The 16,680-nt window shown below is 49.8% G+C and overlaps 1 protein-coding gene across 12 annotated transcripts in view; it reads right to left on the bottom strand.

Annotated features, from left to right (window-relative positions):
* The window catches only part of Shank2 (SH3 and multiple ankyrin repeat domains 2), a 511,573-nt gene that overhangs the window by 309,487 nt on the left and 185,406 nt on the right, over nucleotides 1–16,680 (bottom strand). For all 12 annotated transcript variants that reach the window (XM_010635716.3, XM_010635704.3, XM_010635710.3 and 9 more), the window contains one exon: nucleotides 14,506–14,572. In XM_010635716.3, the coding sequence (XP_010634018.1) occupies nucleotides 14,506–14,572 (67 nt within the window). The remainder of the gene's footprint in view (nucleotides 1–14,505; nucleotides 14,573–16,680) is intronic.

The following is a 16,680-nucleotide window of genomic DNA, read 5'->3' as shown; positions in this document are numbered from 1 at the left end:
TCCCCCTCCCTCCCCCTCTCTCCACGTACAATGGAGAGACGTGGTAGCATAGGATGTCTGAGGCTGCCGCCGCCACTGCAATGGGAAAACCCACTAAACATTCACCATTTATTTTGATCACCCCTTGGGTAGCTGGGCTAGGAGTGTAGGTAGCTCAGTAGTAGAATGCCTACTAGTAGCTTGCCTACCAGGCACAAATCTCCAAGTATAATTAACGCATAAACTAATAACATGGTCACCTATTTTACAGGCAGGTATTACACACAGTTGTATCTGCTATATTTCAGATCGCTGGTGGTGTCACAGGCTGATTTACACCACGTCGGCACAAACAGGGGAGGAATAATATTGCTGAGCCTACGACCTGATGGAGGTTGTGACATCACTTGGCAGCAGGAGTTTCTGGGCTCCTTTGAAACCTTAGACACCACCGTCCTATATGTAGTTCATCACTGACTGAAATGTCATCAGGGGAATCAGGAAACTGGAGCTTTCCAATGCAGTTACAAAAAGGACTTTCGTAACTTTCCCTGAAGTTTACAAATACGTTATTAAAACACAGCAGTAACTTACAGCAATTGCTTAGAACTTGGAGCAACCATTGTGGGAAAAGAATTTGTTTGTTTGTTTTTGTGTTAGTAGTAATGATGTTTAAAATGGGGGTGGCAATGGTTATGTAGAGGAAACAGATCCTGGCTGGCCTTGGTGCTGTCCGAAATCCTCTGCAAACCATAAGCCCTTTAACTCCCTGCACCCAGGGTAAGCAGCTCTGTTTCCAGTAACACCATGAGCAAGGGTTAATTCTGTGAATTCATTCATAGAGAAGCTGAGGTTCAGGAAGCGAGGGTTCTACTGCAAGCAACAGTCTCTCTTGGGAGCCACGCAATTTAAGGCAGAAAATAAGGAACCTATCCCAACATACCCTTGAGGTTATGAGCACACAGTAAAGTCTCATGAAAGTCTCTGAGCAGATGTTCCAGCTAAATGAGCAGCTGAGAAAAGATTCTGAGGCAGGGTCCCCTCTCCTGGCGGTTACAAACACAGACACTCTGATTCCTTGGGCTACTGACTGTCTCCCATCCTGGAGGAGCTGGGTACTCGTGGACAAAGGTCCTCATCACCCAGGACCAGGACCCAGGACCCAGAAAGGACTCAGCTCCATGAGAGTATAACAACAGGAACACAAACACAGCTCCAGTGAGGAATAAGTGAACCTTATTACCTGCCCCCAGACACACAGTTTTGTCCTTTCTTCATTGATATTTTTATCTCTATTCTGGGCACAAAAAGGAATACTGCTCATTCATAATGAAAGAAGCAACACATGGTGTTCTTATTTTTTTTCTCCTTTTTTAGAGTGCATCGACATCTAATTTGTCTTTTCTAGCTCTGTAATTCTGCATGAAAGCAGAGGAGCCTGGTAAGGCAACAGCCAAGGTCACAGCTAGGAAACCCCAAGGTCAGAGCCAGGAGACCGGGCTTAATCCTAAACTCACACTGATGGCCAGCACATCATGTCAGATAAGTCCCTGAGCTTCCTGGGCCAAATTTCTACACAGGCCATCAGCTTGCCAAACATTTGCTGGCATCTGTCACCTGCCCTCCTTCTGTCCTATTCTTTGGCACAGCAGCCTCACTGGTTGCAGGATGACCACATGGCCTAGAAGTACCCATGGACCTAGAACTGAATGAAGCCACCTTGTTTTGCTTTCGGTTCTTACCCACAGTGTCACAGAACTCTGCCTTCTGGCCCTGTCATTTAGCCTTCTTCCTGCTCAAGCCCAGCATCTGAGACCTCCTCCCTTTTCTGCGAATGGGGAGGGAGAGGACAGAGAGAAAGAAAGAGGAATACTAAGGGAATCTTGATGCTATGGCCTGAACAAGGAGGCTCCCAGGGTGAAGCTGACTGGAGAGAAGTCCAGTTCAGAAATGGAGAGAGATGATGAGTTATATTCATAGTAATGAAAGACGGCTTTTTCTCCCTGCACCATCAAAGTTTTAAGTCTGAGGAGTTAGCAATGTCCTCAGCAAATCTGTACTGAAAGCCTCCTCGGTGCCCAGCTTTTTAGGTGTACTGGATCACAGAGATGCAACCTTGTCCTCCTGGAGCCCAGTCTTGCAGGAAAGCAGAAAAATGGGGGTGGGGGTCACTTGTCCTGTGGACTTAGCCAGCACTCAGAGAAGGGCCCTGAGAGTGTGAGCACCTGGTCTTTACAACAAGAAGAAGGGACACTGGCCTGGACTTGATTGTGTGTGCTCTGTTGCTGAAGGGGCCATCATATCTGCATTCTCTTTAAAAACCAAAGCAGTGTTTTAGCCCAGTTCCATGCCACAGTGAAAACACAGCTACCTGCCCTTTAGCAGGAATGCAAATGGATCTTCACAGAGAATGGGACTTAGGGTCCAGACAACCAAGACATTCCAAAGGTTAGAAGTCTCTGGAAGGGGTTTTGACAAAGGACAGATCTAAACACTTGGCCACACCTCTCAATGTAACCTTAACTTTCCTTTCAAAGTTGAAGGAGGAAACTCAGAGCAGAGATACAGACTGCACACGTGGGCTCCCTGCCCCATAGTGCTTTCCAGAACAATTTACCATATTCACAGGGAGATGTGTAAGAAACCAGGGGAAGCCACTTTCCCACCGTGGAAAACTAGGTCCCTCCCACAGACTGCATGGTACCCTTGGCCCAAATTCCCACACTACTGATCTTGTCCATCACAGGCACAACCATGCTGGTTTTTGCTGGACGTGACCTTGAATGGAGACTAGCAGAAGAATACAGCATGCTATGCTCTCCCCTTTCGGTGACTGCCTTTCGTGGTTTGCTGAGAGAAGTGGACTTGCTCCTGCTCTATGAGAAAGCACACTCCCACACTTCCTAGGGGCTGAATAGGCTGGTCACAGCTCTCCCCAGTGGCCGCTAAAAACACGGGGCCCTGAAGAAATACAGATGGAATAAAGCTGACTCCAGACTACGGGGCCAGCAGCGAGCTTGTCACCTCCAGCTTTAGCCCAGCTCTCCGTCCCTCTAGTCCCGTAACTTTACTTCTCCAGCTCTTCCTTGGGAGATCCCAGTGAATGTCCCAGGGATCTGGCCCAGAAGGTAGAAAGTTTGGGGTACGGATCATCTTTTCCTGAAGTTGACCCCATCCAGGTGGCCTCTTCGGGCAGGGGAGCCTGTGTGGCCGTGGTTCCCGGAACGAAAGAATACTGATGGCCCAGCCCTATGGCTAGACCTGGTAACTCAGAATGGGCGACCTGTGCACAGAGCTGGGCGGATGACTTCTTTCTGCTCTGCTGTTTTTCTGACAGCTGCTGCTGCTTCATCAGCTCTTCACCCTGCCCCTCTGGCTCGGCTAAAATCAGCAGCACTTCGGTGCATGCGTATATAAACTCCTTTCTCTCCTGGTTTCATGAAGTCTTTCCACTTATGCTTATTAGAACCAGAATTAGAAACCTTTTCTCTGTTCAAACTAACTTCACCACGCACATTCTTCCAAGCCTTCAGCCCTTTGATGAGGCTCAAATGCCTGAAATCCCACAAAGAGCTTCGAGAAAGAACTCTCAATTCTTTCTGTTTGCATTTGGGCTCAGCTCTAACCAAAAGGGAATCTTAAATGCAGCTGTGGCGGGGAATGTGGACAGAGAGAAATGATCATTTGCTGAAGTTGCTGAGGCCCACAGAGACCCCTGCAGCTGGTCCAAGAGCTGCCTGAAAAATCTGGATTAGAACCCATACCCTTCTGATCCACGGTCAAATGCTTTTTCTTTAGTTCCATGCCCAGCAGACTTTGCAGAATAATAATATTTCTTTGTCTTTGCTGGACTCTAGTGTGCAAGTTACATGGGGCTATATTCAAGAAAGACCAGCTTTTCCCTAAAAGTCACACAGGGCTCCACCTGGCTCACTGAGGGCTGGGGTAGGGGAAAGGGGAGAGGAGGGACATTCTCTCCTGGCCGTGGCCCAATTGAACCCTTGCATGGGCTCCTGCAGTTGCTCTTGGGCCTACAAAGTGAGAGATGCCACCAGGGAAGGTCACAGGTGAGGCGTCAGGATAAAGAGGAACCCATGTGGGCCCCAGCACCATCCCAGTGGTGTACAAGGACCTTGCCAGGTGTCTGTAAAGCTGCTGTCCACGAGTGGCAGGGCCTGGCATTCCACTGCTCTGTTGTTCACCCTACAAGTACTAGGCTTGTAGTTAGCTCTTCAGTGCAAAACCCAGGAGGTGGGGTCAGAGAGTAGCCAGGGCCTGGTCTCCTGGAGTCCCTGTGCAGCCCAGAGACAAACTGGGCATACGATTTCTAAGACACGGCCTACTATGCTGAAAGGAAAAAGGGGGTCTTCATCAGGGTGGGCCATGGAGCCTCCAAAGGGAGGGCTGGGGAAAGGCTTTGGAAGGTGGGTGCAAGGTGCTCTGAGACCAGGGACAGAAGAGCACAGGCAGGACAGGGACCGCTGCAGTATGTGACCTGCATGGAGAGCTGGAGAGAGGGAGGGCAGGACAGGAGAATGAGGCAGGCTGGTGGGAAGCAGGCACCGCTCTCTGTGGGCCCGTGGGCTTTGCTGTCTGTCTTCCCTCCTCTTCTTACTCCTCCTCCTCTTTTCACTTCCTCCTTCCCCTCTTCCCCTCCTCTTTGCCACACTATTTGTCTCACCAGACGTCATCATACCAATGACTCTTCCCACACTGTTGGGTTTTTTGTTCATTTATTTGTTTTTTGGAGGGATCAAACTCAGGACCTTGCACTTGTGAGGCAGGTGGCAACACCACTGAGCTAAATCCCCAGCCCCTTCCCACATGATTGGGTCCCAGTGGACTGTGTAGCCTTGGAGGGTCCTGTTCCTTAAATCCCAGAGTCCCTGTCTACAGAGTGAGGCGGACCAACCTGGCAGGGCCCAAGTCACCTCTTGGCGATAGGGAGCTTCCTGGGCACCAGTCATGCCCTGACCAGGTACAGAATCTCCCAGGAGGCTTAGGGGGAGTGGTGTGTGAGTTCTGGGATTGACCTGGGGTCCTAAGTTCCGCTGGAATTCCTTCATATTCTGAGTCCTGGAGGAGGCTTGCAAAAGAGTAGACAAAGACATCAGTGCAGGTAAGGGACAGGAATGACCTTATAACAAGAGGTCAGAACACACTGTTTAGGAAAGAGGCTTAGTGTTGGTCTGCATCCCTGTGCAGAGACCTTCAGGGATAGTGGCGGGTGGGTGAGGATAGGAGACCCAGGGAGCCACAGAGCCCCTGGTCTAAGAAGGGTGAGGACATATCTCCAAGAGAGGCCTGGGTAGAGGCAGCCTGGTAGCATACAGCCCACCCTGCATGGATCTCAGTGATCCTCCAGATGTTCCTGAAGACCTAGAACTTGCCTCTTCGAGTGCATGAACTCCGATCTCTAATTTGTAAACACAGCACACTTTGAAAGCACAGCCTATCGCATAAATGAAAGAAAGTGCATGTCTTCTTTGGTGCAGAATTCAAGTAAGAGGCATTCACCGTAGCAGAAAACCCCAGACCCACCAGCCAAGCGCTCTCCTCTCACATCTGCACATGGGATGGGGAATCGACGGTGATGCTGGTAGAGAGAACAAGTATCCAGTACCACAATGGGTCTGCCAGGGTAGGACTCTCTCACACCACAGCACTTGCTGGTCAAGTCCTTTGCATGGCAATTAGGATATGGTGCTGATGCTTACACAACTTACACACGTAGGTTAAGCCGATGTTATTATGTCAGCTTCATTTGAGGCTGAGGAAGGAGACATTAAGCAACATTTGTCATGAAAGGGCTGTGTCCTGATGGGGCTGGGGACCAGGGGAGAGGGACGTGTTGTTCAGTTGAAGGAACTCAGAGAATGCATGGTGAGAGTGTAGGGTCCCCAAAGCTTCCACCCTAGTGCAAAGGATGACACAGAGCTTCCCTGGGGTCCAAGCTGACCAGGTCCTGGAAGCAAAGAGCCAAGAAAGGCTCCAGTTTGGGGAATAGCTCAACCTAGATGGACACGACAGAGTGGATTTGTGTGTGCACTATGAGGGATTTACCGCGGACATGCCTTCCAGCAGCCATAAACGTCTGCTGCAGGGGAGGAAGCATGGCATGGATACCTCGAGCAGGACACGTCACACCTCTTCTTGGGCCCTGGCTCAAGTAGCATCCTACTTGGCCACAGTGTGGACAGGCCACAGGGCAAGCTCCAGCAGTGGAGAGCTGCCTGAGAGACACACAGAGGGTAGCGTGGACAGACAGGGATAATGAAGGCAAAGCACACGGAGATGCACACTGGACAGGAGGCCACAGCCTGCTACCTCGCGGGATCTCCCAGGACCCACCCCACAGTGCCCCTGGAAGCTCTATACATATAGCACAGGGCAGACTGAAGATGGCAGCAGATCCCCAAGTGGACACTCACCCAGGTGCTGGCACTGGAAAATGACCAAATGTAAAAACACAATTCCAACCTAATGTATCTGCATAATGTGGCTGTCCAAAAAGGGTTTCACTGGGATTGCAGAGCAGCCAGTCAACTGCACTTTATGATTTGGGGACAGAACTTCAAGATGGATATGCACAAGGAAAGACAGAGATACCACGACACACACGAGACCAATCCCTTCAGCAGAGAACAATCAGTACACAGAGTGTAGCAGGAACAACGGCTGGATGCATCAGGATAGAATAGCCAGCCCTAAGGTGCAAAGTGGACAGTGCAGACACAAACATTAAAAACCCACACGAGCCGGGTCATGCAGACTCACACAGCTCCCACTGCTCCACAAAGGGGGACATGACAAGGATAGGAACGGTCCTCATCGAGGGGTCACCGCACCAACTGGTTCTTACATCTGCCTAGCGACTGCTGCTGTGGCCGTGGAAGCTTTGCCCTCCCACTGTCAGCCACTTGTTTTGAAAAAATTCACTGAGAATCAAGTCAACAGCTGTGTGATGGCCTCTTAATTCTAGGGGAAATACTATCCTCACCTCCTCTGGGAAGGTTCCTAAACAGAGACTATAATGGGGACCCCGCACCACTCCATCTAATTAAAAGAAATAGGTCAGAGTGTGAGGCTTTCCTGGAATCTGCTGACTCCTCTTTTATATACAAAGGAAACCACGATCATTTAATACCATCATCTATGTTTCATCGGAAGTAGCATATTTCACAGACAACATGCCAGGAAAACGGAAATGTTCTCTCAGGCGGGTTGGAGCTATTTTATATCCCAGCAGGTGGTCCCCACCAAACAGGTATAGTCTGAAAGAATTATGATTCCGAATCGGCCTGCATTTTATATCATTATCCACAAATCCACATGTATACACACACAATATTACATTAAGAAATCTGTTTGAAAACACCACACTCTATCTATCATCTATGCATATCTACAGCATAATGATACAGGCATCCAGTCTTGAAACCTAGCAACCGTATCCAAGTGCTCCTTAGTCAGCTAAGCAGGCGCCTGGACTCACACATTAGCTCGATTGGCTTCATTTTAACAAACACACACCTCTCGCTTCTCTCTCCATAGCTGCAGAAGGACAAGATGTATAAAAACAAACCTTGTTCAGCTGAAGAAGAACAACCCATGTCATTTAATCCATCTGGCAGTGCGTCTCCCCACAAAGCCAGGCAGAAACAAAAACAACAAAGATCGTGAAAAATAGGTTATCCCAATCGCAAGCTTATCAGCTTGCAACATGCTTAATATTTGCATGACTATTTCGGATGCGGGCTCTCCAGCTCCCCACCAGCCCTGCTTTCTGGGACTGCCGTCCTATAGAAGTCATCGTAAATGCTCTATGGCAAACACGCGTCAACCTGGCTCGGCTCATCTGCTCAGCCTTAGCTAAACACTGGATGACAACAAGCAGGGATTAACTTCGGTATTCACAGTCGCTCTCAAACCATCACTTCCTTCGAGCCGGCAAATAAAATAACCCAATGGAGGTTACATTTAATATTTTAAAGAGGAAGGGGGTAAAAAAAAAACCCAAAACAATGCAGCACAGAATCAGACAAGGAGAAGCATACACGCTGGCTGGCTCGAGCACAGGGCTGCATGGTAAGACTCGGTCCCTGTTTGGGAGAGAGAGATGCATCCACACGGCATCTCAGATCCACTTCTGGATGCTACAGACCTCCAGGTGCCCATTAATCACATCGCTAAGGCCACACATTTACTGTCCTCCCCCCAAAGCCACATTGGAGCTTCCTAAGTACACTGATCGCCTGGCAGCATACTGCCATGTCTAGGAAACAAAGAATCCCTCATTCAACAGCCAGGCTATTAGATCTTTTAAAGGGGTCTTTTAAAGAAAAAGAATCCCAATCCCATCAATAAGCCCTGTGGAAAGTCGGGAAAATGGTATCTCCTTTTACTTGCTCTAATGCTCAGGATGGGCCCCACTTGGAATGTGGGGTCCTTTTGCTGCGTTATAACAGGTGCCCCAACATAGTAATGTGAAGGGGGCGCATCTTACCTTCATGTCCTCAAGCTCCAAATGTTGACGGGGTGGGTCCTCCAAGACAATGGTCCAGCCCTGCTTAACGTCAGATTAACAGGGCTCTGCTCGTGAGACTCAAGGGTGTGTGCTGGCCCAAGAATGAGGCAAGAGAGCCCCAAGTTCAAAGTTAAGGCTCCATTCTTCCCTGTTTCTCCCAAGTAGCAGTGCAGCCTACAGGTCAAGCTGTGCTGATGGCTATAAAGCTGAAATGTAGTCTCCGTCCCCTCCTCCCCACCATCACCCACCATAATCCCTGAGGTTGACAACGAGAGACAACTGCATGAGGAGAACATACTGGAGTCCTCTGGGGATCACCTGACATGCTCCCTCGTCCCCCACTCTCCAGAAGCCAGGGAGATAAGGCATCCTTGACTAAAGCAATCACAGCAGCCTCCTCAGGGTTACAGAGAGCACTGGGTAGAGGCAGCCAAGCCAAAGAACCTAGAGTAGGGACTCGATGTAGCATCATGATCCACGGTCACAGTACTGTAGTAATGATATAAGCTGGGGCAAGAATGGACCCAACACAGTCCATTGTCCCTAAATGCCTCCCTCTCCCAGATGCTGATAATGCCACACTGCACTCTGGTGAACACAATCCAGCAATGTGCATCCTACCGATTAACACCCAATACTAGTACTAGAGGACGTGAGTGTACATCAAGAAAAGAGGGGTGAGGAAGTGGAGGGCTCACCTCGGATGGTGAACCCCGGTGGAAGGGTCATTCATCAGTCACACTTTGCACAAGTCTTACTGTGTGCTAAACACTGTGGAGCAGGTGCTGTCAGATTGATTGCCCCAGAGTCAGGGGTGGAATGGTGACTCCTAAAGGTTATGTCCCATCCTAATCTGACACCTGCAATTGTAGTCTTATTTGGAAATAGGATCTTTGCAGGTGTGATTACTTTCAGGATCTCAAGATGAGGTCATCTTGAGATTGAAGGCTGGATGGATGTCCTTATAAGAGAAAACTAGAGAGAAAGTCGAGATATGCACATAAAGGAGAAGGTCATGTGAAGAGGAGCAGAGACTGGAGCAATGCATCTCCAGCCGAAGGACATCATGGACCACCAGAGCTGGAAAGAGGCCGGAACCGATTCTCTTGGGCCTCCAGAAGGAACCCCCTTGTATCACCTTGACATTGGGCTTCTGGCCTCCAGAATTGGGAGAGAATACATTCTGGTTGTTTAAAGCCCCCAGGCTGTGGTCATTGGTTGTGACAGCCCCACATGGACAGGATGTCATGTTCTCAATGAGCCCACAGGAGACAAGGGTGCACAGTGTGCTCAGGAAGGCCTGGCAGGTCCTGGATGCAGAGGTGGAGTTGGAGCTTGAACAGCTATCGTCGAAAACACCAAAGGATCCTGAAACAGTGATTCCAGAGGTTCCCAAGCTGAGTCAGACTCCAGGATGGCTCCAAGTACTTGCCTTTTACAGAAGATCTCAGGGGACACAAATGCACCCCAAACCCAACAGGTGCTACAGGGTATTAGGAAGCCTTGGAGGCTTCATGTAGGTGGGTCAAGAACAGAGATGGGGGGGTGGGGTGCAAAAGACTTAATGGTAGCAGGAGGAGAAGAAGCATCCAGGACAATCTAGGGCCAGGACATGGGGGTGGGTCAAAGAGGCAAAGTGTGAGGAAGAGTCTGTTTCTGACCATGACGCACCACCTCCCACTAAACAGGGCAGCAGCTCGTGCCACCTGGGAAGGTAAAGGGCTTCAGGCTTTTCAACAACACTTCTAAGGCTAAGAGTGAGGGTGAGGACAAAAGGGCCACCATCCTCTGTGGCCATCACCTCCCAAAGAGCCTGAGATTTTTTCTGAATCCCCAGATCCTCAGCATACTCTCAGGAGAGGCTGTGAACAAGCAGCAGAGGAGAGCCTGGGCTTCGTAGGAGCCTGCTATTTCAGATCCCCAAGGGCATTCAAGTGCACCTTGGACTGGACTTGTGGAAACTGATTGGAGACACCATGCCCCCCTGGGAACAGCAGCAGGAGCTATCAGTTCCTCTCTGGGCACAAGGTACCAGCCGTGTCCTGCAGGAGCTCTGGGCTGAAGCCTCTGGGATCTTCAGTCAGGCTGCCCTTTCACAACCCAGTCCTGCTCCACTCCTCCCCAGAGCAGGTGCCTCTCTGGCTGCAGGCCTAGGCTGGGAGGGGTCCTGATGACCCCTGCCAGCCCCTCACCCTGACCTCACAGAGCACACCAGGAAGGAGCATCCTCAGGGTTTTTTAATATTTCACAGTGGGCAAGAAAAGTCAGGGAAGCCATTTCTTTTTGAAATGTTAAAACTGAAATGTGGAAGTTGAAAGGAAATCCAGGATCTACAGAGAGAACAATAGATTCGCCAGGAAAGCATTTATTCTGGACATGGGAAGGGGGAAGGTCAAAATGGGCATGATCAGTTCTGTCTAAAATGACTTCTCTCCAGAACAGAGGACGAGTAACTTGTCTGCCATCAGTGGAACGCCTCTGCGAGCAGTGGAGACTTCCCTCCAGATGCCACTCAGCAAGAGCTGTGCACGGGGACCCTTGCTCCTTTACCTTATCGATGCTTAGACCATTTCTGCAGCCCCAGGCTGCATTCTCCTCCAGCTCTGCCCCTCTCCCCTCTAAGTGCATGGCTGAAGTCAATCCGCAGCCAGCCATGCTAAACTCTGGTGGCCCTGAGCCTCAGAGCCTGGACGCAGAAGCAGAGAGGGAGACCCCTAACTTTGGGGGTGGGGGAGGCTTGCAGCTGGGGAACCCTCTCTTGCCCTCTGCCTGCCCTTTCCAGCCAGGGTTCTGGGGCCAGCCTGTGTGGGCAACTCTCCTGTGTAAGTGCTCCTGCTCCACGGCAGGCAGTGGGACATGCTGGGGGGAGAGCACAGGCATTGACTGTCCTCAGAGCCAGGTGGCTTGGGTTTCAGCTCTGGCTTGCTCATTCACTACAGGAAGCATGATTTTGAAAAAGTACAGAAGTAAGGCACTATGGGAGGCCTGCTTGCACGCCCTAGCCTTACTGCTCCAGAGCAAGGTACAGCTTGTCAGCACCGGCCACTCCGAGGAGGGCTTTTCCTGGCACCTAGAAGGAGCCTGCACTAATGAGCCGTTGGTTGAACCATTGGGAAAACACACAAATAGCTCCACCCTGGGGGGAGGGGCGCAATACCAAAGTGTGTTCATTGCTTCACCAGCACCCAAGAAGGACAGGGCCTCTGGGGCCATGCTGCTATGCTCACTGACGCCCTGTCCTGGTGTTTCATCCTCCCAACTTGATTCCCTGTGCTCCCTGTGCCCCAGCATTCCCTCCACCACAACCCTGTCCTATTCTTGCCCTGAGCGTTATTCCAGTGTAGCTGACACCAAGGCCCCAACACCCCTCAGGGCCTTCCTAGGTAAGAGGGAGCCCACCACATCCATTGGCAGAGGACTGGATGAATGTCACTTTGTGTATGAGATGCCGGCCCCACAGCGCTCAGTGAGTGCCAGCTGTTTTCATAGCCCAGAATTAGGCAGCTCTGTCAGAGAGTGGTACACACAATGGTTACACATGTGTGCAGACCATCAGAACAGACAACAGCCAGCCCTTCCTACCACACACTCAACCTGGTAATAAGGGGCGTTGAGCAGGTGTGCAGGCAGAGAAGAAGCAAGTGGGTTCGGTCCTAGTGGTTCAGTTAAGATGGTGCTGTCTCAAGATCCACAGTCCTCCCGCCCTTCGCCCCTCCCCTGGGAGGCTTTCTACATAATCTTAAGTCATGGTTTGCAGGAGAGATCACAAATCTCTAGATGGCTCAGATAGAAAGAGGTCTTTAAAAAAAAAAAACAAGACAAAATGAAACAAAGCAACTTCTTTGGAGATGCAGAAGAGGCATTGTGGGAGTGCAGATTTTCCCTTTGGGGCCATGAGGAAGCCCCCAAAGCAGGTAAATTCATCATTTGGTTGTAACAGGAAACCTGAGTTCACCACAGGCCCAGACAGTCCAGAAAGGGGCAGAATCAGGGGGCTCATGCCCCAACCCCAGTCTGTGACTTGCAGAAGTCACGGGCTGGGGGAGGAGAGGGTTCTCTCTCAGCAGAGGATGCTGTTTGCAGTTTCAATAATTCATCAGAATGGGTGAGTGGTCACTACATAGATTTGCCTGCCAAGCAGGTATCTCTAACAACAATGATAATAATAATAATAATAATAATAATAATAACAGCAATAATAAAGATTTCAGTTTGTTATAAGGTGTTTGCATCCAGATAGGAAAGTTAATTATATCTCAAAATTGAACAGACAAGTCATCCTCCTCCCTGAGCTGGGTTCCAACATCAGCTTCAAGTGACCTGGCACAGGAGTTCTGTCTTGCATAGGAGAATTTGGCACTGACTTCCTTCGTGGCCACTGTTTCAGACCTCAAGCCAAGCCTGCCCCACTGCATTGCTCTCTGGTATCTGGGAGGCACAGGAAGATGGTCTCTGGCATTCCAAGAGCTCAGTTCATTTTCTAAATCACCTTGCTGACATTAACCCATCCATCTGTATAATGCACTTGTAGAGGTGCTGATGCGGCTGAGCGGAGGCCTGGAGCTTATAGCAATTAAGTGATTTGTCCTGGCTCACAGGAGGGATAGGCATCAGCATCAGCACAGCCTTTGGGAGGCCTGATGCTCCTCTTGGGGTGCAGGACAATGCAAGCCAAGCATCTGCCTCTGCATCTTCCTAAGACACCCCCCCCAACAATACGGGGACCAGCCAGAGTCGATGCAAGGCACACACTAGACACAGTCGAGACGTGACAGCCAAACGCAGTTTTGCTCACTCCCAGCACCCAAAATGGGGTAAGAGCACAGACAAGGAGAGACAGACCTCTTCCCACCATTTCTCAGCCCCGCTCCCACCCCCTGGATCAATGATGGCAGACATCCTCCGAAGCTCACCACTGTTGGTCCAATAGGACTGTTCCCCGCTGCAGGTCCTGTGGAAGCCCAGGGCTGGGGGGACCAGGCCAGTGGGCTCATCCAAGGTGCAAGACTGGGCCCAGCCAATGGCTGGGCGGTGGGCACGGGGAGGAGCCCCAGGCACCGCCCTCCTGGTTGGCACAAGGGGCACTAAAAAGGGGAATGGTAATCAGCACCATTGCTGGGAAAGCAAAGTGGGGTAACGAGAGGGGTAGGGAGAGGATCTCATGGCTCTCTTTTCTCCTGATGCAGTCACCACCCCTGATCTATGTGGCAGCGTGTACATCGTTATATCTTCCAGTGAACACACCTAAACAAGCTGCAGATGCATCTGACTCACCCATAGAAAGACAATGCCCTATATCTATCCCTCGACATTTAGCAAGCTTCCCTGCCTTGTTTCTTACTTTCATAGATTTTTGGGAGGTTTAATTTCTTTAGAGCAGCTACAGATTCACACAGCAAAACCAAGAGAAAGGTACAGAGATATCTCCCAGAACCCATCATGCACAGCCCCCCTTACAGTCAATATGTCCCACAAGAACTGTACCTCTGTTCCAACTAATAGACCTACAACCCACCCGAAGCCCGTGGTTTACGTTAGGGTTCGCTTCCGGGTTGGACATTCTATGAGTTTGGACAAATGCATAAGAATATATATCAATTTCTACCAATATTTGAGGAAATCAGAGATGTAAATCAGACAGAGGTTCCTACTCCCAGCACAGATGAAACTTTTCCTGTTCCTCCACCATCCTACAACAACTTACACTCATGTGGAAGGAAACCTTGCCATGGGAGCCTTCAGAAAAGACAAGAGCCTTGCCCTCCCAGGAAGCAGGGGGCATGTTCTGGACCACTGCCTTGTCTCCAGGGTTTTCTTTACCCCTCCCTGCCATATGTTAAGAAAACAGGGCCAGAGGCAGAAGGGATTCTCGTGCCACATTCTCTATGGAGTTTGTTAATGGTGGGCTCTGAACCAATCTCAGGAGGACTCTGGAAAACTGGCGAGCATATCCTTAGCCAAAGTGAATGCTGCCATGGTTTACCCTTGAGCTTACTCACCGATGTCTGTCTCCTTGTGGTTCTTGATGTATTCTGCCAGCTCAAAGTTGCCTGCTATGATCGCCACCTGCAGATGAGAAATTACATGGAAATTAAGTGGCAGCTGCTGAGCAGAGTGATGGGTTTCTATAGACTTTATATCATTGAAGGCCTTGTGCTAAAGGGCGTCCAGTCACAGCTCTGCAAAGGGCAGCTGGATGTCTATCAACTCACACTGCTCTACTTTGACACTAGAAGCTCCCTCCAGAGCGATGGAGTTATCATACCAGAACCTAAATGAGCCAGGTCTCTGACCAGAGCCATCAAGGGAAATTATCTGAACAGCAATAGAGAATTCTCCGAGGTCAGAGCCTGAAGATCTCACCCCCACCAACCTCTTTCATCCCACATTCCCAGAGGAGTTCCCCAGCTTCACTTCCAGGGGGTCTGTCTTCCTGTTAGATACAAGCCAGCCCCCATAATGGATGGGAGGAAAAGCCTTGAGGAGGTATTTAAAGCTCATCAGATTTCAGTTCAGACCAGAACATTTTGCCCACAAGTGTGGGCACAGCCAGGTGGGAGGCACCAGAAACAATCCCTACAAAAATGATCCCAATGCAGCCCTGTAGACCTGTTGCCTACCGCAAAGACACTGCATGGTGTTTGAGATGTGGGAAGATCCAGGCAGGTAAAGCCTGCCTTTGTGTCCTGGGGATGCCACAAACCAGAGGCCACAGGGAAGGGGTCACAATGCTCAAGAGGGCAGGGAGGCCCTGGGCTCCCAGCCAGCATGTGCGCACCTGCAGAAGAGCTGAGCTCCTGGTGCCAACCTGGGGACAAACACATCTGCAGTGAGGTCACACAAGGTGACACTGGGGGTAGGACCTATTGGTCAGCTGGAGGTCACAAAAGCAAGACCTGCAGCACGCACACCTGCCCCAGATTTCAGGCTCACCAGTCCTACACTCAGGTGAGCCTACTCCTTAAAATAAATGCCTTCCTTTTACACGTACACATATGTGCACACACACATACACAGACGCTCTTTGACTGAGGAGGGTTCAACGTCAACAAAGCCATTACAATATTTTAAGTCAAAAATGCATTGGATGCACCTCTCCCACGGACCATCACAATCCCTCAACAGCGCACCCTGCTGGCGTTGCTGGTTCTCGCTTCTGACTGAGGCCCTGGGACCCCTGGGAGCTGTGGCTTGTCATCACTGCCCAGCACTGCCAGAGAGCAGTGTACTATAGGTGGCTACCCCAAGATGTGGTTTTTCTATGAAATGGAATACTACTCAGCCATGAAGAATGAGAAAGTAGATTCATTCATAGGAAAATGGATACATATTGAGGATATACTCCTAAGTGAAATAAATAAGTCACACATGTGCAAATACCAAATATTTTCTCTGGTGTGAATAAACTATAGTAGTACAGAAGATCCTAATGATATAATTAGCAATATGAAATAGGAAGGCAGGGGCTAAAGATGTGGGGAAAGTGGGAAGGGTAGGGGAAAGGTAATAAGGGCAAAGAAAAAAATATGATAAAATGAAAAAATGAAATTGAAGTGTTTGTAAAGGGGGAGGGGAGGAGGGGGTGAAGGGAGGGCAGGGACAAGGGGAAAAATGAGAACCAAGACCTGTCATGTAGAGGTACAAGATCTCAATAATGAATGTAACTGTACTGTATACCTAAAATGTACCGATAAACTCCTGAGGAAAAAAATAATTAGTAAAAAGAAGAAAAGGCCAAGAATCAAAATCAGAAGTACAGTTTGTACTGAATGCATGTTGCTTTCACACTATCATTAAGTTGAAAAATCATAAATCAAACTATTATAAGTCGAGGTCCTTTTCTGTCTGTCTCTCTCTCTCTCTCTCTCTCTCTCTCTCTGTACTGTGCACATAACAATGGCTACTGCAGTTAGGCTTATGTTGTGTGTATTTTAACACAATTTTTTTAAAAGGCAAAATTCCACCTGTGTAGAGCAGCAGGTGAGAAAGCCAAGAGGGAAGCTGGCTGGGGATCCACCCTGAGGGGCTGCCAGGGAGCTGGGAGATGAGTTAGACCAGCTGAGGGAGAGGCAGAAGAGGCCTCCAAAGTAGCCAGTGAGCAGCTGAAGTCCTCGCCCTAAAGCACGGCCCCTCCTGGGATTTGCCTCTGCACGGTGGGTCACCAGTTTACAGCA

Source organism: Fukomys damarensis, unplaced genomic scaffold (genome assembly GCF_012274545.1).
Source record: "Fukomys damarensis isolate Sample0158 unplaced genomic scaffold, DMR_v1.0_HiC HiC_scaffold_27, whole genome shotgun sequence".
Classification (NCBI taxonomy): domain Eukaryota; kingdom Metazoa; phylum Chordata; class Mammalia; order Rodentia; family Bathyergidae; genus Fukomys; species Fukomys damarensis.
Note: the sequence above shows the minus strand (reverse complement) of the source record. Positions and strands in the feature narration are given on the sequence as shown.